Raw genomic sequence first — 26,622 nt, 5'->3', positions numbered from 1 at the left:
CTCCTCCTCCTCCTCCTTCTCCTCCTCCTTCCTCCTCCTCCTTCCTCCCCCTTCTTCTTCCTCTTCTTCCTCTTCTTCTTCCTCTTCCATAAAGTGGCATTATGTGTTTTACTGTTCTGTGAAGTTTGAAGTGACAAACCCACCACAGTGAAGTCACTGAGTGTTTCGGTTGCCTGGTTATTCTTTCAGGAATGTTCCAATCGAAATGCTGACAATTTCTTCCTCCAGAAGAGAGAATTTCCAGAAATCTCAAAAGGAAGTCTGATGTCCGTTCCTATGATCTGTTTGCTCTGTTAGTCGAGAAAACTACCTTTGGAGACTAGTTGTAGTCTGAAAGGGGAGGGAAATAGAAATAGTTTTGGGGTGAGGTGAGCAGTCCAAGGGGAACATGAAGGCAGCGTTTCAGGAGTGCTGTTGGTTAGTTTTCCACATGATCACTGCACATTATTTTACAAATCCCTGTTTCTAGTTTAGAAGGCAAATGACTGTCTTTAGAAAACATACACTTAATCTTGTAAAAGAAAAGTGTTCCAGTTACATCATTTCCAGTGATTTCAGAACCATTAAAGTTCTGACAGCCTACTTCCCCAATAAATCTCTCTTTGTAGACTGTGGCCCAAAAAAAGCTTAGAGAAATAATTTCGAATCTTGATTTTATTCCATCTCTGTTCCTTAAATGCCTGAGAACTATGATTTCTTGAGTATTTGTTAAAAGCCTACTGTGCACAGAGCTCCTTGGCCTACCCCAGTACAAAGCCTGCAGTCTCTGACCCGGGAGAAGGTGTGCACAGCTGCAGGCACCTTGGTGTGCCACGCATGTTTGCATTCATTGTGGCTTTAAAGTACTTTCCTCGTCTCGAAAGTATACAACTAATACAGTTTAACAGGATAGTCAAGAAAGTAGAAGAAATAAAAATTTTCCATAATCGTACTGGTTGTAGCAGCTTTTAAATTGTTGTTGTGTATGTCTTTCCAATTTCTCCTTATTTTTATTTAAAAGAAAGACTTCTAGGATCATCTGACTTGGTGTGTACCGACCATGGCTTGTGCTAACTCTACCTGTCTGAATGCAAAAATTGTGACTTGCATCAGGCCTGTCATTGCAGTTGATTGATTGTGATATCTTTATTTATTTATTTATTTAAGACAGAGTTTTGCTCTGTCGCCAGGCTGGAGTACAGTGGTGTGATCTCGGCTCACTGCAACCTCTGTCTCCTGGATTCAAGCGATTCTCCTGCCTCAGCTTCCCGAGTAGCTGGGATTACAGGCGCCTGCCACCATGACCGGCTAATTTTTGCATTTTCAGTAGAGACAGGGGTTTCACCATGTTGGCCAGGCTGGTCTCGAACTCCTGACCTCAGGTAATCCACTCACCTCGGCCTCCCAAAGTGCTGGGATTATAGGCGTGAGCCACTGCACCCAGCCTGATTGTGGTATTTTAAAAATGAACAAGGAGTTCTTTTAATTCTAAAAGCAATGCATACAAAATTATAAAAAGCAACACATACAAAAAGCAGCGAAGTACAAAGAAGAAAATCAATGTCACTTGCTGTCCCATTACCTGTGGAGTCATTACTGAAGTTACTGCACGCCTGTCTGCTGCCCTTATGACGAAACTAGCTCTGTGACCCCAGAGAAGTTTTGTAACCTTTCTGGATTTGTTTTCTTCTCAACAAACTAAAAGGTTAGAGTAATAAGTGCGAGGGTCTCTCTGTGTTCTTCCAGGCCTGGTGTGATGACCAGTTTCCAGTGAGAGTAAAGAGCCTTTGACTGAGGTCCTGAGAACCTTTGACTAACCACAGGCACTTGCGGGCATGGAGTTTGAAAAGTTTCATTACGTGAGAATTCATCTGCAGAGGCTTAGGTGGTGATGGTTGACACGCTCCCTGCCTCTGAGGAATCATGAGGCCGAAGGCAGGGCCATGTGCTGCTTGTGAGCCAACAATAGTCCTTGGCTTCGGATAATTTCCCACTGGGTAGATCAGATTTGGCTGCTTTTGCCTAGGACCTGTGAGAGGTTCCTGTTAGAACTGTGGGACAATTCTGCATCTTTAAGTTTCAGAGTTTTGAGCAGAATTATCTAGTGTGTACAGGCTTAAAGGCATGGGCATTCTTTTTTGTTTTCCTGTTAAGATCTTCTTCGGAATGTCAATCAATGTAATTCTGAGGGGAGTTGCTTTGGTGGAGGTGGAGGCAGGGACCAGAGAGGCCTCTGCACTTGGCTTTCCTCTAGCACCTGGAGAATCTGAACGCCAGCCAGGAGTGCTTCGCCCACATCTGTGGGCAGCCTTGCGTGTAAGGTGCTGGGAGGGTGGTCAGCTCCGGGGTGGGTGCTGTCACCTCGGTGGTGTCACGGTATAAAAGTATAAACAGGTGTGAGCTGAGGCTCTTCCAGGAATGGCTTCCCGAACAAGGTGGCATTTGAGTGGGGCTGGACAGAAGGTGGTTAGATTTCCCTGGTGGAGACGGCTGGAGGGTTGGTAGTATGGGAAGGGCTGGGGCACAGTCCACACCAGCAGAGTGGGGCGGGTGTCATCTGGCCACAGTGAGGTCATCCTGCTTGGCTGTGGCGTGGGTGCCTTGAAAGCAGATGGTGTGCCAAAGGTGTGCATGTGCTCAAGGGTATTCCCAGTGGCCTCATTCAGATATCGGATTTTTTTCTACCAGGAGCGTTACAGGAAACATGCTCATATGTATGCATGTATATAGCATCTATTCGTATATACTGGCATTCATTTTTGTAAATAGTCACACACTGGTATTACTGTTAAAAACTTAAAGCTATTAATATTATAACCTGGATAGTTCCAGCTACTCAGGGGCTGAGGTGGAGGGTCCCTTGAGTACAGGAGTTTGAGTCCAGCCTGGGTGACATAGCAAGACCTCATCTCTTAAAAAACAAAAACAAACAAAACAAACAAACCAAAAAGAAAGATTACTATTAACCCAGAGTCCATGTTTGTTGCTCAGTGAGGAGGAAGGCTGCAGACAGACCTGTTGATGAGGTAGATGGTCTCGCACCTCCCGCATGTGCCCTTTGTTTATCTCGATGTGAGAGTGTGTAGACTAGAGCGTGGTAGGAATGCACTAGACAGTTCACACTGTCATTTCAGGCAAGGAAATGAGAAGAAAAAACACTCAAGGCACAATGTACAATCTTTAGCAAGAACTGTTGACCTTAAACTTCTGTCTATAACTGCAAATATGTCAAGTTTTTAAAATGGACTAGGTGAAAGGAAAAGAGAGGACTAGAAGGGTGACAGACAGATAGACATGTGGTTTGCAGAGGTGAGGCAGTTGTGGCCGATTTTGGTCTTTGATTTTTGAGGTTATCTTTGACTTTTTGTAGTCAATTTTAGACAAAAGGAAGGAGGTTGGGACCGGACTGTGGCCGCCCTGAGCTGGGGCCGAGTTGCTTATCCTGTGGGAAGCCGTGGTGATCACCTGAGGCTGGCTGTGTGATGGGGGCAGCTGGTCTCAGCTGTGCCGGGAGGGTTGGGGTTCTGTCACTTAGTGTGTTCAGGTTGAGACTGGTTTGATTATTAGCACCTATGACGATGTGACATTCAGTGTTGTTTTTCCTCTTTCAGTTCTGGACCTGCAGTTAGAGTGGCTTTGATTTTGGAATGAGGTGACCAACAGATACAGCTTTATTTTAAAGTGGGGAAGAAATCATTATTATCGATTGGGTTTTATCAAACCAAACAGGGCAGCCCCATAGAGCATTGAGTCAGAAGCTTGCAGATTTGGAATTAGGATTGACTCAGTGGCACATTAATTGCCCAGTGTCTGGGCTTTTCTTGGGATTAAGGAGTTATCCTATTTTCTGCCTGATTGAGAATAAGTTTAAAAAGGTAAAATATGAAATAGGTCCTGCTATTTCTCATTCAACCTTAAGGTGTCAGCGCTGTTTACTATCTTAATGTTAAAATAATTCTGTACAACTTTTCATGTTAAACATTTTTTTCTCTGTCACCGATTTCAGTTGTTTTGGAGAATCATGTAGTGACAGATGAAGATGAACCTGCTTTGAAACGCCAGCGACTAGAAATCAATTGCCAGGATCCGTCTATAAAGGTAAAAATCTGACTCTGTTCTGTAATGTGTAGTGCACTGCAGATTTCAAGGGCTGCTATAACAAATCACCATCAACGGGATGGCCTAAAAATGTAGCCTCTCAGCTGTGGAGGCCAGAGATCCAAAACCAAGATGCGGGCAAGGTCTGGCTCCCTCCAAAGGTTCTAGAAGGTGGATCCTTCCTGCCTCTTCCAGCTTCTAGTGGCTCCGGGCCTTCCTCACCTTGTGGGGCTCCTTCCAGCTTCTGCCTTCCGCTTCATGTTGCTGCTGCCTTTGTGTGTCTGTGACTGTTTCCCCTTCTTCCTCTAGTAAGGGCTTGTCGTTGAATTTAAGGCCCACCCTAATCCAGGTTGATCTCATTGACTAAATTACATCTGCACAGACCCAAAGAGTTTACATCCAAATTACATCTGCACAGATTCCGAAGAGACCACATGGGTAGATTCTAGCGGTTAGGATGTGGATATACATTTTAGGATGTGGCTGTATCACCAGGCAGCCCACTACAGAAGAGTGTGAGCCATTTTTTTTTCTCTTGAGGAGCATGAAGAGTAAGAATTGTTTACCTTGAGATGCTGCTGAAGGAGCCATCTTCCCACACACCTGCAGGCCCATTTTGGATGGAAGGAAAGTGAACTTTCTACCAGTGATGAATGACTTCTGTGTCTGCCATTTAAGTCACTTAGATTCTAAAGTTTACTGGATGGGGTTCTTCAGAACCCCTCATTCAGTTAATTATTTTTGGATCTTTGAATTTGCTTGATTGGTTCCAGTATTTGCAGAGTCACAGAGGTAAACACCAGCACATGTGAGAAGTTTATGAGCGCAACACAAAACCAAAGTCACTTTTCATATAATTCCTCTACTTACACAGGGTTTCTACTTGGTCATATTTAATTTGTTTTATTAACAAGGAGAAGCAGTGTAAATGTGTATGAAAAACTTAAAAATAAGTTCACAGTAAAATGCCCATTTCCAACCAGTCGATACGATGCGACTCTGTTAGTAAACACTGCGTTTTCATCCCCTAAATAAATGCAGTTGTAATTTTATCGCAGAAGACACACCTGTTACGCACAGCACAGAAATATATAAAGTGGGCAGGAAGCGGCCCCGCCTTTGTCCTTGTCCCACTGTTGAGAAGAGGTTGGGCCCCTGGTTGAATGCGACCTGCGTAGAGTCGTGTGTGGCTCTAGGTTGTTTTATTAGCATATAAGAGAGATTTTCCCCCAAACCCCAGGCAGAATCATTTGTAGTTCAGAATTAAAATAATGTGGGCGCACTGTTCAAAGAATTTGAGAGCCGAACATTTGATGTTCTCCACTTGGTGAAAATAGTGGGGTTGTCAGTGGCCATTCAGGGATTCAGCCACCCATTGTTGCTTTTCAAGACGACGCATGTTTGTCATGACATGGACCGTGCTCATTTGTAGGTAAGCTGACTGAGTGTCATCCGTGGGCTTGGGTCCACCTGACACCGAGGCTCCTTCCCTCTGTCACATGGGCCTTCAGTGTCACATTCCAACAGAGAGTAGTCAGTCAGGGAGGGTGAATTTCACTTGGTTTCTTTAGCTCCTGTCTATATCAGCGCCTAGTGGTGGTGAATGTTGCCAGGAGAGGTGGTGACCTGAGAAAAGGTGAGTTGTTGGCCAATATGTGGATTTTCCCTCCTGCAGTGCTGTCCCTGCCACTATGTACACCAGGTTTCCATGCCAGCTTACATGATGTTTGATATCACTGTAATTTTGATACTCTGCAGATTCCCTTTAGATCAGAAAGGAGAGTGGGCGTAAGCAGTGCTGTAGGTCAGCCGCAGTTAGTGGGAAAGCCGTTCCAGCTCCAGTGTGGGCCGGCCTCCCACTCCCCTGCGAATGTGGGCCGGCCTCCCGCTCCCCAGTGAATGTGGGCCTGCCTCCTGCTCCCCTGTGTGCAAGCTCCACAGCCAGCTCTCAGTGGCTTCTGCAGTGCCGCCCCTGCTCTCCCGCGCCTACCTCCCCCTTCCTTCTGATGTGCACTTTGGGCCCCACACTCTTTAGGCCGTGGGCAGAAAAGGAGAGAGAAAAGACGAAACACAAATTCTGTGCTATTTTTAGCTGTTGATTCTTAAGGCAAGTGCCAGCCTTCCTGACTACTAAGCAGGGCTGGTGGGCACTCCCCCAACTTGCCCCTCCCTAGCCCCGAAGGAGTGTCCTTCTGTCTGCTGGTGAGACCTGGTAGAGGGTGTCTCTTTTGCCCAGTGAATTCCTGCGTGATTAACACGTTTCCACATGTGGTCCTGGCGGCTTCTGGCTGGGACAGCCGTTGGGGAAATGAAGTTCTTCCCTTTCTGCTTTGTGTGTTTCTCTGTTCCTTGGGTTTGGAGTCCGACACATCACTGCTCACTGGGGTTACTTGGAGTTAGGAATCTGGAGGAGACTCAGCCGGAAAGGTCAGACGTGGAGCCCGGCTTTGCCGACCACTAGGTGGCAAGCTTGCCGCTCAGGAGCCCCACGGGAGCCTCAGGACCGAATCCGTCAGGGCCACAGGGGATCCAATCACCGTTTCCGATTAGGCAGCTTCCGATCAGGCAGCGGGGTGTGATGTGAATGTGCATGGCCTGTGGCTTTTATGCTGTTTTGATGTTAGGTGTAATCTGTTTTTATTGAGAAGATTTGACTAGTTTTTGTGTAAATTTACTGGTTAATAATAACATATTAAAGTACATACTTTTTAAAAATTAAGTGGACTTAACTAAGAATTGCAACTGCACATAGAAGTGAAACCATGATTAAATCCTCACATCTCAAACAGGACGTGTGACTCGTGTGTAAAGTGGGAACTCGTTACTCTCATGCTTCTGGCTCATAGCTAACGAGCCAGTTCCAGTGTGGAGATCGTCCTGTCCGAATCGATGGAGTTGAGATCAGGAAATAGCTGTTCGGTGTTTCTTGGGGTTGTCTTCTTACAGTTCAGGAGATCCTTCCTAAAGCCGGTCTTTTTTCACTTCCAGTCATTCCTGTATTCCATCAACCAGACAATCTGCTTGCGGCTGGATAGCATTGAAGCCAAGTTGCAGGCCCTGGAGGCCACTTGTAAATCCTTAGAGGAAAAGCTGGATCTGGTCACGAACAAGCAGCACAGCCCCATCCAGGTTCCCATGGTGGCCGGCTCCCCTCTCGGGGCAACCCAGACGTGCAACAAAGTGCGATGGTAAGAACAGACCAGGGTGCCGGGGCCTTCAGGTCACTTGGGGAGAAGCGGGTCACCTCCTCGCCCAGGCCCGCAGCTTAGTAGCTCAGTTTGCTGGAGATGCGCGGTGTCTGCCTCAGCAGTCTCGGCAGTTTCTAACTAAAGCTGAGTTTAGTTAGACCGAAACCGAACATGTGGCATCCTGCCAGGACGACCTGAAGTCATCCTCACGTGTCCTTTCCACAAAAAGCAGACCCATGCACCTTTTCTTTGGAACTAACCCACCCAGTCTTAGAAGATGTTTATGTGCTTCTTTCCTTTTTCCTACTCTACCTGGCTAGTCTTTAGATATGTTTTTCTTCATATGTGGTGTTTATACATTTCACGTGACTATACCAAACTTTCCATTCAAGCCTGCAGTTTTATTTTGCTTATTTTAAAAGTAGAGTCTAATCTTAGAAAGCTGTGTGGTAGTTTGTGAACTGCTTGAGTAGAACCTTTATGATGTCTTAGAAAGTCTCAGAGCTGCTTGGTGTCAGATGCTCCAGCTGGCAACTTGTGCTGACGCTCAGGCTCTGGCGTTGCTAGCCTTCCCCACACCTGGCCAGAAAGAAGTCCTGCTTAAGGCCGTGGACACGGCATGGCTTTGTGCTTGACGAGGGGCCTTTTGACTGAGCGCTGCTGTCTTCAGGTTCCCTGGTCTGGCCACGGCCTTCTGCCCAGTGTGTCTGGGAGGAGAGAGAATGATGGGACGGCAGCGGTGGGGCCGGGACATGTGGACATGTGGATGCCGAGGGAATGGGAGCCGCAGCAAGCCTGGGAGGACTGTTGGGACCTTGCCGCCCATGTGTGCTGGCGGCTGGCGCTGGGTTAGGTGCTTTGTGGACCTTGCCAGGGAGTGTGGGAAGAGAGAGCAGGGGCTCCTTGGCTGGCTGGGCATGGGATTTTCATGAACATACCCTAGTACCGAGGTGGCTGGCTGTCCTGGCTTGTCTGGGGGCAGCTGCAGATAATGGCTGCCGTGCTCGCTGAAGCACTGGTGCCTCTTGGAACTGTCAGGCGTGCCGGGGGTTTAGGAAACGCTGCCCCGCCCTCCAAGCTCTGCTGCTGGTGGTGGAATTGGCGTTTCAGTTCGCAGGCGGGAGGTGGGGAGCGTTCGCATGCTCTGCTGAGACGGGGCCTTCACTCTGCACATATGCTGTCACTCACGCGTTTCCCCCCAGCAGAGCTCTGTTTACCGTGCCCTCTGTGCAGGGATGCTGTTGGGCTCTCCGGTCAGCTGTGCAAAGCTGTTGGACCCAATGCCTTTTTTTTTAAGGATAGTTTTTTGGGGTAATGTCCTCTTACCCTAAAATGCAGTGTTTAGAAAATATAACTTATGTCTCAAAAAAGAAAAAAGAAAATGTAATTTGTAACCTAAAATTAATAGACTGCTCTAGCTATAGAGAATAAATGTGATAGTATTGTGTGATAAGACAATACATTTCAACATGGTGATGGTCGGCCGTGAAAAAGCCAGACGTCCCACCTGGTGTGTTGCGTCCTGGTGACCGGGGGGTGGTCCCTGCAGACGGACCCAGGTGTGACACTGGGAGTTCAGCCCCCCGCTGGTGATGGATTGTTACAGAATAGTGAGCAGTTGCTAATGAACTTTCAAATAAAGCAAACTATGATTTTTTCTAGACTTATGTTATAGTTGAATTCATGGAAAATTCAAGTCATAGTAAGACCGTGCAAAAATGTTTTGTGTGTAAATGTTGAATAGAGTAAGTTTCTGAGTTCAGAGAGTTAGAAGCCTGTTTTCCACTCATGAAGTTCTGGTTCATTGTAAGTTTTGTGCGTGGAGAGTTTTTGTTGGGTGAGACTGTCTCACTCATTGAAGGACGTCTCAACCTCCCTTACTTCTGCCTGCCAAATTCCAGTACTCTCTGAATCTTGACCACCAAATGAGTCCCACGGGATCTCAAAGCACCCCGGGCTGCATTGAGAACCATTGTTCTAAGGAATTAAACACAAGGATGAACAAACCTCTCCTGTCCCTGGAGCCTTGTGTGCCGGAGGATGGCTGCCCATCACGTGTCACTTGTCACTTTGTGCCAGTGCTGGGCAGGTCATTGTCACCACTTGGGAAAAGTGTTGACAGAATCGATGGTGAGATTCCACCACTGCCGACGTGTGACAGGGAGAGAAGCGCCTGTGTGGAGCACTAAAGGCTGGAGCATGGTCTCCGTCGTGGGCCGGCCGTGAGGGTGCCGTGGTTGGGTTCCATCTGCATGGGGTGGAGCTCGGGCCTCCGGCTGCTACAGTTGCCCTGACGGACACTGGGGTGACCTTGGCCAAGTCACGCATTCATTTCCATCTGAGTTTCTAGTTTCCTCATCTTTAAAAAGGAGATGAGAGGAAGAGGACCTGGAGCTCCTCTGGGGCTGCTTCAGCCCAGGGTCCTCCTGCTTTCTGAGGGTAGCGGTGTCTGTGCTTACGAAAACACATCCATGGGGCGGGTGTTAGCCATAGACCTGCCATGGCAGAAATCCCCCATGCTTCTCTCTGCGTGTCAACGAGCAGTGAAATAAGAGTAAAGTGGCCTAATACTGACTCAGATGCACAATCCAGTTAACCCAGATGTGTGAGATCTTCTGGTTTGAAAGCACTGTATTGGCAAGGCAAAATCAACCTATTGTAGAATATATTTTTTGTATATCGGCATGGAGGTTATTAATATTGCTAATAAAACCATTATTTGTAAAAATTAAGATTAATAGAAGAATCGTTCTTCTATTTTCTCATAGCTTTAAATAGGATAAAAATATATTCTATTTGAAATCTTATTTAAAATATATCCTATGCAATATCACAAGAAAATGGAGGAATGGTTTCCTTTTTTTTGAGACTCTGCTCTGTCACCCAGGCTGGAGGGCAGTGGTGTGATCTTGGCTCACTGCAACCTCTGCTTCCCAGGTTCAAGCAATTCTCCTGCCTCAGCCTCCCGAGTAGCTGGGATTACAGGCATGCACCGCGCCGCCTGCCTAATTTTTGTAATTTTAGAAGAGACAGGGTTTCACCACGTTAGCCAGGCTGGTCTTGAACTCCTGACCTTAGGTGATCCACCCTCCTTGGCCTCCCAAAGTGCTGTGATTACAGGTGTGAGCCACCATGCCTGGTGGAAAGTTTTAAATGTGGTATATTTGAATGACTTTTAAAGGAGGAGGCTGGGTGCCATGGCTCACACCTATAATTCCAGCACTTTGGAAGGCCAAGATGGAAGGATCACTTGAACCCAGGAGTTCCAGACCAGCATGGGCAACATACTGAGACTCCCATCTCTACAAAAAAATAAAAGAATTAGCTTGGCACAGTGGCATCTGCCTATAATCCCTTAGGAGGCTGAGGTGGGAGGATTGCTTGAGCCTGGGGGGGTGAGACTATGGTGAGCTGTGACTGTGCCATTGCACTCCAGGCTGAGCGAGGCCCTAACTCAAAAAAAAGAAAAAAACAACAAAAACAAAAAGGGTGTTATTAAGTCTGGCATTTCTTTCCATATAAGTTCTTTTTAAAAGACAGTCTCACTCTGTCATGCAGGCTGGAGTACAGTGGTGCAATCTCGGCTCACTGCAACCTCTCCCTCCCAGGTTCAAGTGATTCTCCCACCTCAGCCTCCCGAGTAGCTGGAACTATAGGTGCATGCTACTGTGCCTGGCTAATTTTTGTATTTTTTGATAGAGATGGGGTTTTGCCATGTTGGCCAGGCTGGTATCTTTCCATATAAGTCCTGAAAATTAGAAATAAAAATTGCCAACAGTTGAGAGCTGTTGACAGAAAATTGTGGGAGAGAAGTAGCAGATAAGAACTTACTCCCAATTATGTCAATGAAAAAAAGTATGTTTAAATTAGAAAGTTACTAATTTGTAAACACATATGAGTGAATGAGAATTGTCTGTCTAAAATGTGGGCAGTGGAACTTAGAAAAGGAAAAGTCTCCGAACAAAGTTAAAAATTGGTTAGCATTCCAAATAATAAGGTGCTTCTATGGATTATTTATTTTGGGACTCAGATATTTTGAGATGGGAGTCTCGCTCTGTCGCCCAGGCTGGAGTGTAATGGCATGCTCTCGGCTCACTGCAACCTCTGCCTCCTGGGTTCAAGAGATTCTCCTGCCTCAGCCTCCTGAGTAGCTGGGATTACAGGCGCACGCCACCACGCCTGGCTAATTTTTTTTTTTTTAATTAGAAACGGGATTTTACCATGTTGGCCAGGCTGGTCTCGAACTCCTGACCTCGTGATCCGCCCGCCTCGGCCTCCCAAAGTGCTGGGATTACAGGTGTGAGCCACCACCCCCGGCCGGGACTCAGGTATTTTAAATGAAGATTAGGAGTATGTGAGTCACTGATAGTATTATATCCAAATCATATGCTGTTAAAATAGCCCAGGGTTCCCAGGGCTCAGTCCTTGCTGTGAGGGATTAGCTGGGAAATCCGAGTGTAATCTTACAGCACAGATGCAGACACCTTAAGGGGCTTTGAGTTGTGATGAGGCCCCCGGAGAAAGGGCGAGAAGCTACCCCCTGCGGTGTCACTTGCCCTTCTGTTTAGAGCGGCTGCATCTGCTCAGAGCCAGCCCAACCTTCAACGGCGGGCACAGCCTTGCAGCAGCAGGGGCGTCACTGAGGCCCCCTGTCTGTGTGTGGAAATCCACCCCACCTGTGGGTTATTTCTCATTAAAACTGACTTGCGCTAGTCTGTGCTATCAGTGCTGAGAGCTGATGAGTTTTTCCTTTTACTCTCTGGAACACAAAAAGGCAGTGGAGTACCGCTTGCCTTAGTTGGCATTTTGGATCCAGATTTTTGGGTTCTACACCTGAATGAGATTCTTTAAATAACTTCGAGAACAAAGGAAAGAAAAGAAAGCTCTTTTATTTGAAGCTAAAGTTGAATCATTGTAATAAAACGCGAGTCACCTGGATGGGCCTCATCCAACAGCCATCATCCACTTGGGGCAAGAAAAATGGTCTTTTAATTTTTGTAGGTAGGTGCTTATTTTCTTCCTGCAGGTGTGCAGAATTTTGCTTCATTGCAATTCTGGCGTAGCAGCCTGAGATTTTAACTTTAAAGATGTTTGGGCCTGTCCTCTGAATGCTAGTGTGGACAGGTCAGTTGGGGCATTATGTCACATGGCCTGCAGGGATCCAGGGCACGCACATGTTCACACTTATACAAGTAAATGTTAGCATCCTTTGTCTGTGTACTTCCAAGCTGGACAGAGACAGTGGTGTGAATAGGATGCAGCAGAGCATGGAGTGTTGCCCATCAGGGGATGCAGGCCCGCGTGGCTGTGCACATCCAGGACATAGGGCGGGTGACAGGGCTCTGTGTGCTCAGCACACCTGTGGAGTTGGCTGCTGGGCAGCTCAGACTGCAGCTCACAGCCCAGGATTTTCTGCTTTGTTTTCATTAACTGAACATACTGACTGACTCGCAAAATTATTTTTAAAAATAAAAACAAGCTAATTTTATTTTAGTTTAATTAAAAAATAGATTTTAAAATCTGCTTTTAAAGCCATAGATGTTTGTCTTTAAGAACATTAAAGAATTAAGAACTAGCATGTTTCTACAATTTTACAACAATTATAAACCATAGGCTTCTGTATAATACTAGTTCTGGAAATTTTTAAAAGTGTGATTTCTTTTAAAGTATGTCTTCCAGAGATGGGTCATGTAAGACTCAATGGGGGAGAAATTGTTCTTTTCCTCAGAACTGACTGTTGACCTGTGGAGAATTGAAGTATTTGCTTAAGGAAAGATTTTTTTAATTCCCTCTAGTATGCTGGCTGCTGACTCTGTTTCATTTCCTAGAGGGTCTTTTATTTTGTTTTGTTTCCTAGAGCGTCTTTTATCTATTATGTGGATAGATATTCATGGAAAGGCTGCTGTGGTGTTGTGTAGAGCCAGGCCTCGTTCTGAGCATCTCTGTTCTGGCATGGGAGCACCAGAGTTCTTGGCCAGGGTCAACCAGTCTTTTCAATTTTGGGTCACTGACATTCCCAGTCAAAATTATAGCATTTCATAGTCTTTAGAATCTGACAAACTCAAGGGAGAGCTGCTTGAATTGTGAAGAAATGGTCTGGTCTCAGCTAAGATGGTTTTGTTTAATTCTTTTCTTATTTAATCATTGAATTTTGGTTGCTTGCATTTAATTTCGTGTACATGTGATTTCTCTTCCTGACTGGACTAGAGTACCTTGCACAGCTGCCTATTTTTGATGACCTAATTGTGATACCTTCTACATGCTCGGGCTGAGTACTAGCCAAAGAAAACATACAGTTTACATACATACAACTTCTGGAATTATTCACATAATCGTATGCTTTAGAGATACAATCTAATAACCAGACTAATGAGAAACATAAATTTAAATGTTGTAATGATAATGCACATTCTAATAATTTGGAGCACTTCTCTAGTTTTAGAATAACTCATAACTCATTGGGATTGTATTGAATCTGTGGATCAATTTGGGGGAATTGCCAACTTAACAGTATTGAGTATTCTGATTCATGAACATGGTATGTCTCTCCATTTATGCAGGTCTTTAATTTATCTTAGCAGTGTTATACAGTTTTCAGTGTTCAATTCCTGTACATATTTCGTTACATTTATCTCTGAGTACTTCATACTTACAGATGCTATCATAAATGGTATTGTATTTTACATTTCAGTATCCAGTTGTTCATTGGAAAGATATAGCAGTACAATAGATTTTTCTTTACTGACCTTTATCCTGTGCCATTTCTAAATGAACTTGTTTTATATTTTCTGTAGGATTTAAAAAAAATATATACATAATTATGTTGCCTTTAAATAGAGTTTTGCTTCTTCTATAGAATTTCTATACCTTCCCTTCCTTTAATGTGCTGGACATGATCTTTATTTCGGTGCATTTTCTTTATAACAATATTTTTGCCTTATTCCTGATCTTTGAGTGAAAGCATCCAGCCTTTCACCATTAGGTCTGATGCTGCCTGTACCTTTTTCCCAGATGCTGTTTATCAGGTTGAAGAAGTTTCCTTCTGTGCTTTGTTTCATGGGAGTTTTTCGCATGAACGAACGGACATTGGATTTTCACATGCCTTTTCTGTATCTTCCCAAGATGATGGTATGGTGTTCCTTTTTGATTCTTTTGTGTGTGTGTGTTTTTTTTTTTTTTTTTTTTTTTTTTTTTTTTTTGTGACAGAGTCTTGCTCTGTCGCCCAGGCTGGAGTGCAGTGGCCGGATCTCAGCTTACTGCAAACTCCGCCTCCCGGGTTTACGCCATTCTCCTGCCTCAGCCTCCCGAGTAGCTGGGACTACAGGCGCCCGCCACCTCGCCCAGCTAGTTTTTTGTATTTTTTAGTAGAGACAAGGTTTCACTGTGTTAGTCAGGATGGTCTCGATCTCCCGACCTTGTGATCCGCCCGTCTCGGCCTCCCAAAGTGCTGGGATTACAGGCTTGAGCCACCGCGCCCAGCCTGATTCTTTTGTTAAAGTGAATTACACCGATTTCGAATGCTAACCGAACCTTGCATTTCTAGTATCATAAACCTGACTTGATCTCCGTGTATTCTGCTTTTGCTATATTGATGTTTATACGTGTATATTTATATAAACTGTAAGCTCCACCTCCTGGGCTCACACCATTCTCCTGCCTCAGCCTCCCGAGCAGCTGGGACTATAGGCGCCCGCCACCACGCCCGGCTAATTTTTTGTATTTTTAGTAGAGATAGGGTTTCACCCTGTTAGCCAGGATGGTCTTGATCTCCTGACCTTGTGATCCACCCGCCTCGGCCTCCTAAGGTGTTGGGATTACAGGCGTGAGTCACTGCGCCTGGCCGATCAGTTTTCTAATATTTAATGAAGAGTTTTTGCGTCTGTTTGTGGGATGTGTTAGTCTGCACTGTTTTTTTTTTTTTTTACCATGTCTTTGTTTTGTTATCAGGATAATGCTGACTTCAGCAACGGAGCTGGGAAGCTGCCCCTCATTGTCTATTTTCTGAAAATGTTTCTGTGGGATTTTATTTCTTTTAAAATTTGATAGAATTTCCCAGTGAAGCCTAGGTTTTTAATAATAAATTCAATTATTTTAATAAATATAGGTGTTTCTAATAAATATAGAAACACCACACACTGTTCCTCATGGTACACACTGTATGTTTTCATGTCTGTGGGTCCATGGGACGCTCCGTTGCCAAGCCTCCCTGGCTCCTCTGATCCGTGACAGTTTCTCACACTTCCTTGTTTTTGGCGACTTTTTGAGGATCTTTGGGTCGGGTATTTTGTAGGATATGCTTCTGTTGGAATTTGTCTCCTGACTAGACTGGGGTCACGGGTTTTGGGGAGGAAGGACACAGAGGTGAAGTCCTTCTCATCACATCCTGTCCCGGCCAGCACCATCAGCAGGACTCAGTGCTTGATGCTGATGTGGATCACCTGGCTGCGGTGTGCTCTTCAGCATCTTCCACAGTCAGGTGACTCTTGCCACTTTCATCCTGTACTTTGGAAGGAAGCCGCTATGCCCGTCACCCGGTTGTGGAGTGGTGAGTTGTGTGCTGCCTCCTCGAGGGTGGAGTGTCACAGATACTGTTGTTAGTCTACCCGGGAGGCTTGTCTCTTCTTTCCCAGTGATTCATTTATTCACTTGTCTGTTTCCATCAACGTCTGCTCATGGAGATGTACTTTATACTGTGGGTTAGAATCCAGTTCTGCTTCATTCTGGTGCTCACATCCTTCCAGCTTTGGCCACTGGCAGCTTGTCAGTTGGCTCCTGTGCCCCTTGACATTCCCTCCATTCCCTCTTCATTGTAGGTGTTTCATCGTTAGTGTTTTTTTTTTTTTCTTTTGAGACAGAGTTTTGCTCTTGGTGCCCAGGCTGGAGTGCAGTGGGACGATCTCTTACTGTAACCTCCGCCTTCTGGGTTCAAGCAGTTCTCCTGCCTCAGCCTCCCAAGTAGCTGGGATTACAGGCCTTGCCACCACACCCGGCTAATTTTGTATTTATATTAGAAACAGGGTTTCACCATGTTGGCCAGGCTGGTCTTGAACTCCTGACCTCAGGTGATCCACCTGCCTTGGCCTCCCAAAGTGCTGGGATTACAGATGTGAGCCACCATGCCTGGCCTGAGTACTTTTTACTTGCACAGCACTACCAAATGCTTCTCCCGGCTCATTGTGAGTGCCTTTCTCAGCCTAGAATCAGCTGTTTCTCTGTGAATTGAAAAATGACGTTAGAGACCAGGATGCGGTGCGCCGAGGGCCCTGGCGTTAGAGACCTAGGAATGCGGAGCGCCGAAGGAGGGCCCTGGCGTTAGAGACCGGATGCGGTGCGCCGAGGAGGGCCCCTGCGTTAGAGATCCAAGAGATGCGGTGCGCGGCAGGGCCCTGGTCGTTAGAGACCCGGGATCGTTGCGCCGAGGAGGGCCCTGGCGTAGAGACCCAGGATGCGGTGTGCGGAGGGCCCCTGGCGTTAGAGACCAGGATGCGGGTGCGCCGAGGGCCCTGGCCGTTAGAGACGGGGAATGCGGAGCGGCCGAGGAGGGCCCTGGGCGTTAGAAGACCGGGATGCGGTGCGCCGAGGAGAGGCCTGGCGTTAGATACCAGGATGCGGTGCGCGGAGGGCCCCTGGCGTTAATGAAGACCACGGGATGCGTGCGCCGAGGAGGGCCCTGGCGTTAGAGACCAAGGATGCGGTGCGCCGAGGGCCCTGGCGTTAGAGACCGCAGGATGGCGGTGCGCGAGGGCCCTGGCGTTAGAGACCGGAATGCGGAGCGCGAGGAGGCCCTGGCGTTAGAGAGACCGGATGCGGTGCGTCGAGAGGGGCCCTGGCGTTAGAGACCAGGATGCGGTGCGCGGAGGGCCCTGGCGTTAGAGACCGGGATGCGGTGCGCCGAGGAGGGCCCTGGCGTTAGAGACCAGGATGCGGTGCGCGGAGGGCCCTGGCGTTAGAGACCGGGATGCGGTGCGCCGAGGGGGCCCTGGCGTTAGAGACCAGGATGCGGTGGGGGCGCGGAGGGCCCTGGCGTTAGAGACCGGGAATGCGGTGCGCCGAGGAGGGCTGCGTTAAGAGACCAGGATGCGGTGCGCCGTAGGGCCCTGGCGTTAGAGACCGGGATGCGGTGCGCCGAGGAGGGCCCTGGCGTTAGAGACCGGGATGCGGTGCGCGGCGTCCTCCGAGCATGCGAAAGGTCCTGGGTGTCTTTTCACCCAAACATGTTGCCTAGGAACCCCCCCATCCTGTGCCGCTGCGGCATGCTGACTTCTGTGGAGTCAGTTCTGACGCTGCTTCCCTCTCTCACTAGTAGTCATTTCTGTAGCTTCTAGGAAAGAGAAAGAAAATACACACATCCTTGACCTGCTCGCCCTTCTGATTTGGGATTGTTGGGTTGAAGTCACAGATCTCTGTCAGGGCACAAGCATGGCTCCTTGGGGACAGCAGCGTGAGGAGTTAGATCTGGAGCCTCTCAAAGCCGAGTGATTGCCAGAAGCTAGACGCTTCTTTCTTTAGCAGTGACTTTTTAAGGGTTACTCCCATTTCTCTGGGGCAGTGGTTATTTGGAGAGTTGGCTTTATGTTCTGTTTTGCTTATTTCATTAGACATTAGGAAGAAAATTTTAATGCCAATTTATTTTACCCCTGGGTATTTTTTGTTAGATCATGTTTTTATGAGTTTTTAATCTTTAGCGTGGCGCAGTGACTTAGGCCTATAATCCCAGCAACTCAGGAGACTGAGGTGGGAGGATCACTTGAGACCAGGAATTGAACACCAGCCTGGGCAACATAGGGAGACCCCGTGTATTAAAATAAAATAAAATAAAAAACCCCTGGAACCTGCAAGCAGTAGAAATATACTTGAGTAAATGTTTGATTAGTCTGAATGCTGACAGTATTGATTGGGTGACATGAGCCATGGCAGTAGAGGGTCCCCTGGACTTGTGATTAGCACAGTGGGAGGGTGCATTTTGCTTGTTCAGGGGGCAGTTTGGGCGATTCTCGTCCTCCCACAGCTGCCCCGGGTGCCTCTGATGCCTGAGCCTTCTACCGTGTGCTCACCCTGTGGCCTTGGGGTCCTCAGCCTGGGGAGGGGAGAGACGTGAAAAGGTGCATCCTGTTGTTAAAAGCTGTGTCCTGGAAGTGACACACCTCTCGCCTGTTAGAGTCCATCGGTGGAGTCGGGCCACAGGGCCGTGTGTGCACAGAAGGGGGTTGGGAAATGCAGTCTGGATGTGCGGGGGCTCCTGGGACAGGCCCTGATGGCAAGGGAAGTGGGCTGTGGGCTGCCCTGGCCTGGGGGACTTCGGGGGGCCTGCTTTTCCTCCTGCTGAAGCTCTGAGCAACTCCTCTTTTTGTAAGCACATTACATCAAACCAGTTTCTTCTTTTGTTTGGCCCTGGTCCTTGTGTGTTATGTAGGAGCATAAACATCCATGGGAGAAAATGTTCTTTGGGAACAGGTACTGGAGTTTAAAAGAGATCTGTCCATTTTTTCTTAATAAGTAGAAAGCAGAAAAAATTACTTAATTCTTTTTACCTTGCTGTTGAAATATTTTCCTTGAGAGAATTCATAAAATTAGAAAACTAATATCAGCTTTTCTAACCTGCACTTGATAATAATTACTTTGAATTATAAAAGGGATGCCTACCCGTGGCGGCAGCGTGTCACGTGGTGAGGCTGCACTCGGTGGGAAGGAGACAAAAGCTCGTTTTTGTTCAAATATACGTCAGATATCCCGGTGGAGTTCCTCCTTTCCCTGCCATGAAAAACAGCCGGATATTGCGGCGTGCATGGGAGTGGTCGGTGACTGGACTCCACAGGTGATGAGCTCTGGGTCAAGATCTTGGGCTCCGCGGGGCGCCGAGGGGAAGCAGCATGCCCGGCCTTGTTCCCGCGGTGAGCTGGAGCGGGAGCCCCTGGAGGTTGGGGGTCCTGCGGTGCCCAGGGTGGGCTTCTCACTTGCTGAGTATTCAGCGCAGATGTGTTAGGCGCATATTTAGCGGGTTTGGCCCTGGGACATTTGAAAGTTGTTTCAACTCATCTTTGGAGGGTTGGTGCTTGCTTTCTCCTCAGATTGTCCTCTCGGCATCTCTGTGTGAGTTGAGGGTTAGGCGGAGAACAGAGTCGTGTCTCTTCTCCGCCCTGTGATCATTTGTGCCCAGGCAGAGGTGTGTGTCCAGCAGGCACCCACGGTGGTGTCTGGAGTCACCATTGCAGATCAGGTGACTCTCTCGCCTCGTCGTTTCCGCATTCGACAGCTTTCATGGAGCCTAGCCCCAGTCTCAGACCGGGACCCACCCGGCGTCTCAGCTGCCTGAGCCAGTTAGTTGGAGATGGCTTCCGATGCTAACCTCTGCTGCGAGGGTTCTCGGGTTCTGCTCACTGGCTGCATGAGTCAGATGTTCTGCTGCTCTGAAGTGCTGGCTGGGCCCTCGTCCTGGGTGCTGGTGGGGCACGGTCCTGAGTGTTACTGGGCCCTCATCTAGGTACCAGCTGGGTTCTGGTCCTGAGTGTTGCTGGGCCCTTGTCTGGGTGCTGGCTGGCTCTGGTCCTCAGCGTTGCTCTCCTGTCCTTCCCTCCTTCCCGTGCCATTGTCTCTGAACCATCGCATAGATTTTCAAGTCTTCAAGTCTCTGCTTCATAATAACTTAGTTTTCATTTCCTTTTGTAATAAAACATGGCGAACACAAATCTGTGAAAATAGTTTAAATCTTGCATTTCTCAAGATTTTTAATGCTGTGTCTTATCTTGGCGGCTTGTTTTGCATGTGCTTGAACAAAGTCTCTTGATGTCTGCTCACATGTGTGGTCCACAAGCAACAGGGGCTGCCCTGCCAGTTGCCTAGAGCATGGGGCAGGTGCTTGGGGCTCCGAGATGAGGTGGTTCCCTGAAGCAGAAGAGAAGTGGAAGGCCACTTTATAAGCTTAGCGTGGAAAATGTTTGCCATGACAGCTTTCAGAGTGGAAGATTTTAGTTTGTTTTATTTGTAGAAATGGGGTCTCACCGTGTTGCCCAGGCTGGTCTTGGACTCCTGGGCTCAAGCCATCTGCCTACCTCAGCTTCCCAAAGTGTTGGGATTACAGGTGAGAGCCACCGCACCTGGTTGAAGAGGTTTTGTTTTAAATCCATCAAAGTGAAACAGTTAAAAAACTCAAACACTGAAAAGGTGAGTTGTAGCAGTAGTTGAAATAGGATCATTGCCGTTGTTGTCCAGCAGGTGACTAAAAGCATGAGAAACACTTAGTTTTGAACACGGGTTCTGTCACCGGTAAGTGGTGAGACCTGGGACAGATCCTAATCTTTCTGAGCACCAGTGTCTTCATGGTAAAGCGGGTAAAATAGCCCGGATGGCTGGGAGCGAGACATGTGCACGAAGCACTCAGTACTCCTTGAGCTCAGCAGAATGAAGACTGTTACTTCCTGGTGGGTCCCCGAGTGCCCACTCCGGGCTGGGTCTCATGTTGGCTGCCGGCTCCCGCCAGTCAGCCCTCAGACTTTAAGTCACCTTTAGTTTAGCACCTCCTGGTGGAATTCAGAACTGACCCTGCACAGTGGATGAGAACATTCTAGGCTGCGTTTTGGCATCCTGCTCGGTGGGTTCTGCTCTGGGTCGGGATTCTCAGTCTTTGCTTTTGGCATATAGAGCAGCAGCATGTGAACCAGCGGATCGAGAGGCATTTTACTCAAATGGGAAGCTCACTCTTGAATTCCTCCGTGTCCCGAACAGTCTTCAGCCATGTCCTGTGCATTCTTCTAGGGACTTTGGGAGACACCACTGGATGAACAGAAGGACCCTGTACAGGGGAAGGCCACGTGGAAAACTAAAGCGTAGTAAGGAGATGGCAAAACAGATGAAAGGTGCTGAGGGCTGTGGGTCAGAGTGGTTTTGGTTAGGAATGTCAGCTCCTGTCGCAGGAGGACTTTGGCCTCAGACCTGATTTTGCCTTTCACTGGCTTTGTGGCCTTGAGCAGGTTAATAGCTTCTCTGTGTGGGCTGCTGTCTGTGCTGTGAAGATGCTGCAGGGCCGGTCTCATGAGGCTCAGTGACCTGCTTCTCAGTTTCTTGACTGTCCTTACAGACACATTTCGATGCACACACATGCGCGTCTGTACTTACCTGTGTTTTTTGTCGCTTAGTATTGTTGTGGCACTTTTTCCACATCAGTCCTTAGTTAGGGACTTCATTCTCCTTACTGTTCCATAATTTAAAAAAAAATGTATTCTTTTGTGCAATTTGAGGTTGATTTAAATTGCGTTAGTTGAAAGCATGTAGTTTTTGGCGTTTTTTAAACATTAAAATAAATTACTTTTACAGCACATTATAGTATTGATCATTAAAAACAAAACTTGTTTATTTTATTTTTTAATTTTCCATTATAAGGTAAATATCATGATGCATTTTGAACGTCTCTCCCATAAGCTTTTGGCAGTCGAATGTTCTGTCACTTTCTGTTCTTTGAACTTTGCTTTCCGTTTCATTTCCCTCACAATTTCATCCTGTTAGTGTGGCTGTCACGTGCCTGCGCAACAGAAACAGGGATGTAAATCGAAGCTGAAAAAGTTTGTGTTCCTAACCATAAGGCCCTAAGGGCTAAAAAACAGCCTTCTGGGTTGAGTTCCTACTACAATGGTTGAACAAAACAGCGTGACTGTGTCACCCACTTAGAACTAATTCTTGATAATAAAATACTGGGAATATATTTTTGAGTAGTTAGATGGGGCCTTTTGGTTAATTATTGTATCGATGGATGATTGATTATGTTTGACTGCTTAGACGAGATAGGATTCCACGTTGGTTCTGCTGTTTTTGGTTTTTGTAGCTCTAGGGTACTGGGAAACTCGGGTCACACCAGTAATATGTGGGAGAGGAAGGAGTCCTCAGCTTCCTTGAGTTATGTGCCAGGGCTCTCAGTAGTCCGTTCTCAGAAACTGTTTTTGATGATCTCCATCTGTTTTGTTGAAACCAAAGGATTGCAACCCAGCTGACTTACCGAGGGCTTTGTAGTCAGCCGGCGAGGCGCTGGTTTTGTCACACCCATGCCAGTGTTCGGGTGGCCCTGTGCTGGCTCCTGGGGCCTGCACCCTAGGTGGATGGTGCGTCCAGTGTGCTCAGAGCAGAGGTGGTTTTTTAGGTGGGAAAAGGGCTTTGTGGAAGGGAACACACACATCGAGATGCTCGCTCACGGAGAGTCCACTTTAGGAAACAGGACGTTCTGGAAGGTGGGGATCTGGAGACTGCGTTGCTGAGAGCTGTCTGCATCCATGAGCGCCCCAGAAAGCTGTGGGGCACCCAAGGGGCACATTATTCCAGCTGGGAGCTGGTTGCCTTAGAACATGATTTCCTTCACCTTAATAAGGATCTTCAAGGGAAAAAAGGTATATTGGTCAAATGACCTTGCCAAATGGTGGCCTGAATACATTTTACTCTGTTAAACTTTCTTCTCAGACCGTTAATGTGCCAGTGGCCACTGTGAATAGTCATGAGGGGACTGTTGGTCACTCAGCAGCACTGTCCTTCTTCAGTTGCTCATGGGGGGAGAGAGAGAATGAATGTGTGTGTGGACATGCTGTGAGCCTAGGATCCCGGGAGCACCAGCCTTCCCACATGCTGTGAGCCTAGGATCCGGGGGTACCAGCCTTCCCACATGCTGTGAGCCTAGGATCCCGGGGGCACCATTGTTCCATAGCCTCCACTTGGGGAACATACCAAGCTCGTGCAAGCCAGGTAACCTCTCCAGTTCCACATCTCTGAGGAGTATAGGACTGTCGCAGCCTGGACTGTGGTGACCGAACCAGCAGCCACCTGGGCTGCTTTTCATACCCGATCTGTAGGTCATTTATCAGGTTTTGTTGTGTTAACTTTAGGTGTCACCAATAACAAGTAGAGGAATTTTAAAAGTAGTATTTTTGAATGAAATGCAGTTGATTATACCTTTATTTTAGGAAAAAACCTGGTGGTCCCGTGATTTACTTGGGCATGGCATGGCGCTGTGCTTGCACTCAAGGTGGGGACAGTTACAGGGATACTAGGTTGGATTTTCCGGTGTGCAAATCACAGAAAGGCAGGCTTCCCAAGTTGGTTTTTGGAGAGTGAAGTTCAAGAATGGTGTTTATCCTCAGGTGATAACCACTTTGTATTTCAAGTGCTAGTTCTTTCTCTCCCCACCTTTCCACAACAAAGTGTACCTTAGATATCCCTTGTGACCAGAAAGTGCTAAGGCTTAAAAATGCACAGTTGAAATCTGTGGGTGAGTCTGCACTTTGAGATGAAGCTGTGTTAGCTGCCACCTGTCTGAACACACTAGTGCTTCCTCCAGGGTGGCACCAGGTTTGGTGGTTTCTGGGCCGTGGTTTGTTCTTTGGTAGAATTGTTTCCTTCAAAGCAGAACCTTGAGCCCTTTGGTTGTGGCTCACACATGTTCCTGCAGAACCTGGAGGCAGCACGTGTGTCCTTCCATCCCAATCCAGTGTGATGTTTGCCCCTTTCTTTCTAGGGCGCTACCATTTTGGAATGATACCAACACTTACATGGTTACGAACATTAGATCTGTCCCATAGGAATTACTTGGGGTGGAGTGACTGAAAATATCAAGCCAGTTTTCATGCAAGTGTGTCACCCCAGAAGCTTTATTAACTGGGTGTGATAACAGCTGGTGCAGTCACAGTCTATTCTGTGTCACACGTTCAGCATCCTCAGCCCAGCTGTCCTGAGCCTATCCAGTTGTGCAGACAGAACACCAACAATTAGGAAAGTTACACTCTGTTAAAAACCCCATCTCCAGTTTATTCTTCCTTAGCGTTTGGGGCTCCTCCCCCGCCCAGGACAGGTCCCTGGGAGTGAACTATGTTGAATGACTCTTAGGCCTCCCCCTCACTGCGGGTCCCTGGGAGTGGACTGTGTTGAATGACTCTTATGTGCTCTTACCATGAATGTTGTTGTTTTAAGGCCTTCTTTTTCTTTGTGATTCTTTTGTTCCCTAGCGTCGTCCCCCAGACTACAGTAATACTCAACAATGATCGGCAGAACGCCATTGTAGCCAAGATGGAAGACCCCTTGAGCAACAGGGCACCGGATTCCCTGGAAAATGTCATTAGCAAGTCAGTAGCACGGCACCAACCCCACCTTTCCCTGCCACTGTGAGGAGTCCCGTGAGAATAAGTCAACGTCCCCAAGCCAGGGCACAGTCCAGCACGCACTTCATCTCTGTGGTCACAGGGTTGAGCTTGGCAGGCACCGCCCCAGCTCTCTGAGGTCGGGGAGGGCAGGCTGGGTGATGCTGAGTGCTGAGTCCAGCCACACCAGGGGGCAGCTGCCGCCAGGGACTTCTGTGTCTCGTGCTGGCTGGGGTTGTGGAGGGGGCTGGCTCTGTCTCCTCACAGCAGTCAGTGAAAGCATTCATCCTCCCACCTAGCTCAGTGGTCCTCACGTCTGTCTGTCTGTGCAGAGCGTGTCAGGCAAACAGATACCCTCTCCCACGGTTGCTAAGTGGTGCAGGCATGTTGGGTTTATGACTTTTTTCTTATGCCTTTTTCTCTTGAGACATTTTGAACGGAACTTGGGTCAGAAGTGGGAGTGGACAGGAGACACCATCCCTGCCCTGTGTGAGGGGAAGGCTGTGCAGTGGCCTCTGGCTGGCGTCCGGGCCCTGCTGTCCCCAGGAGTGCCCCTTAGGGCTGCGTGAACCCCTGAGGATGCTGTTGCTTTTTCTTTCCCATCTGTGTCTTCACAAAGTTCTATTTGCTTTTTCTCTCAGTCTCCTTTGTGGATTGCTCCTCCTCCAGCTTCGTCCCCTTTCCGTATTGTCTTAGCTCAGTTCTCCAGGGCCGCAGCTGTGGTCACGAGGGTCTGATACGTGGGGTGAAGGGAGAGGAGTTGGCGATGGGTGGTGAGGAGGTACCAGGGTCAGCTGTGCCTCGGGGACTTTGCGCTGAGGTCAGCCGGACACATAGCCAGTGTTGAGATCAGGTTCAGCATGGACAGCGCTCTGGAGAATCCAGGCCAGAAAGTGCAGAGTGCAGCCTCCTCTGGGTGCGGCCAGTGTTTTCAGCACCCCTTTTTTTGACTTTGCAAATAGAGAAATTGTGGTCCTTTCTCTTCTGGTGCATAGCAGTCCACGGTAGGGGATGTTGAAAGGGTCATTAAAAAAGGGAAGTAGTAAGTCTCTAAATCATCTTTTTTTTGAGCACTTGTGGAGCTGGCCTCGCCCTGCTTTGCTAGCAGTGTTCTGTCTTTCCACATCAGCAGCCCTTGGGATGATGGCAGCTCCGATGGGATCTCGGTGGGTTTTTTAAGCCCCTTCAGGGTTTTTTGCCTGTGGGCGTACTTGGGATGCTGCTTGCTTTGCAGAGGCGGAGCCATCTCCAGCAAGCCCAGCAGCATGGATCGAATGACCCAGGCCTCTGGGCACGGTCTTCTGATTTAGTCTTTCCTTTAACCTTGCCTGAAAAAAGACTCTTACCAGCATTTTATAGGTTGACTGCTGAACTCAGAAGGCAGCATACTAGGACTGAGTCCCAGTGAGTTACGATTTTACTTCTTTTGGGATACAAATATTTTCTTTAAATGGTTAAGTTTTATTTTATACAGTTTCGTTTAGCCCCGGGCCATTTTCTCCTGTGGAGTTGCTATTAATCTTGGTAGAGAGAGCGGTATGGGAAGGCTGTGTGATCCACTGGTCCATGCAGAGTTAGATTTTGTGATAAGGAAAGCACTGACCTTCGCATGCTGCTTGTGGCTCTTACCACACTGGGTTGGTGTGTTTTTTTCCCGTTCAGCGCTGTGCCTGGGCGTCGGCAGAACACCATTGTGGTGAAGGTGCCGGGCCAAGAAGATAGCCACCATGAAGACGGGGAGAGCGGCTCGGAGGCCAGCGACTCGGTGTCCAGCTGCGGACAGGCGGGCAGCCAGAGCATTGGGAGCAACGTCACCCTCATCACTCTGAACTCAGAAGGTGCGTCCCAGGCGTCTTCTTTCCTTGGCCAGAGCAGCAGTAGGATTTTTGTTTGTTTGTTTTGCTTTTTTAGAAATTAATTTAGTTGTTTTTTTAAAAAGTGATACAGTGGCCATGTGCGGTGGCTCACGCCTGTAATCCCAGCACTTTGGGAGGCCGAGGCGGGTGGATCACCTGAAGTCGGGAGTTCAAGACCAGCCTGACCAACATGGAGAAACCCTGTCTCTACTGAAAATACAAAATTAACCAGGCGTGGTGGCAAGTGCCTATAATCCCAGCTACTTGGGAGGCTGAGGCAGGAGAATCGCTTGAACCTGGGAAGTGGAGGTTGCAGTGAGCTGAGATTGTGCCATTGCACTCCAGCCTGGGCAATACAGCAAAACTCTGTCTCAAAAAAAAAAAAAAAAAAAA

At 47.8% G+C, this 26,622-nt stretch overlaps 1 protein-coding gene across 17 annotated transcripts in view; it reads left to right on the top strand.

Moving 5' to 3' along the window:
* The window catches only part of BANP (BTG3 associated nuclear protein), a 130,315-nt gene that overhangs the window by 25,290 nt on the left and 78,403 nt on the right, over positions 1–26,622 (top strand). For 14 of the 17 annotated variants that reach the window (XM_017859984.1, XM_017859949.1, XM_017859959.1 and 11 more), the window contains 4 exons: positions 3,986–4,077; positions 7,066–7,265; positions 24,242–24,358; positions 26,036–26,211. In XM_017859984.1, coding sequence (XP_017715473.1) covers positions 3,986–4,077; positions 7,066–7,265; positions 24,242–24,358; positions 26,036–26,211 — 585 coding nt within the window. The remainder of the gene's footprint in view (positions 1–3,985; positions 4,078–7,065; positions 7,266–24,241; positions 24,359–26,035; positions 26,212–26,622) is intronic. The other 3 variants (XM_017860026.1, XM_017860020.1, XM_017860011.1) reach the window with 1 other exon arrangement.

The sequence above is a fragment of the Rhinopithecus bieti genome, unplaced genomic scaffold (genome assembly GCF_001698545.2).
Source record: "Rhinopithecus bieti isolate Rb0 unplaced genomic scaffold, ASM169854v2 scaffold_1618, whole genome shotgun sequence".
Taxonomy (NCBI): domain Eukaryota; kingdom Metazoa; phylum Chordata; class Mammalia; order Primates; family Cercopithecidae; genus Rhinopithecus; species Rhinopithecus bieti.
This window is presented reverse-complemented; position numbering and strand designations above follow the sequence as displayed.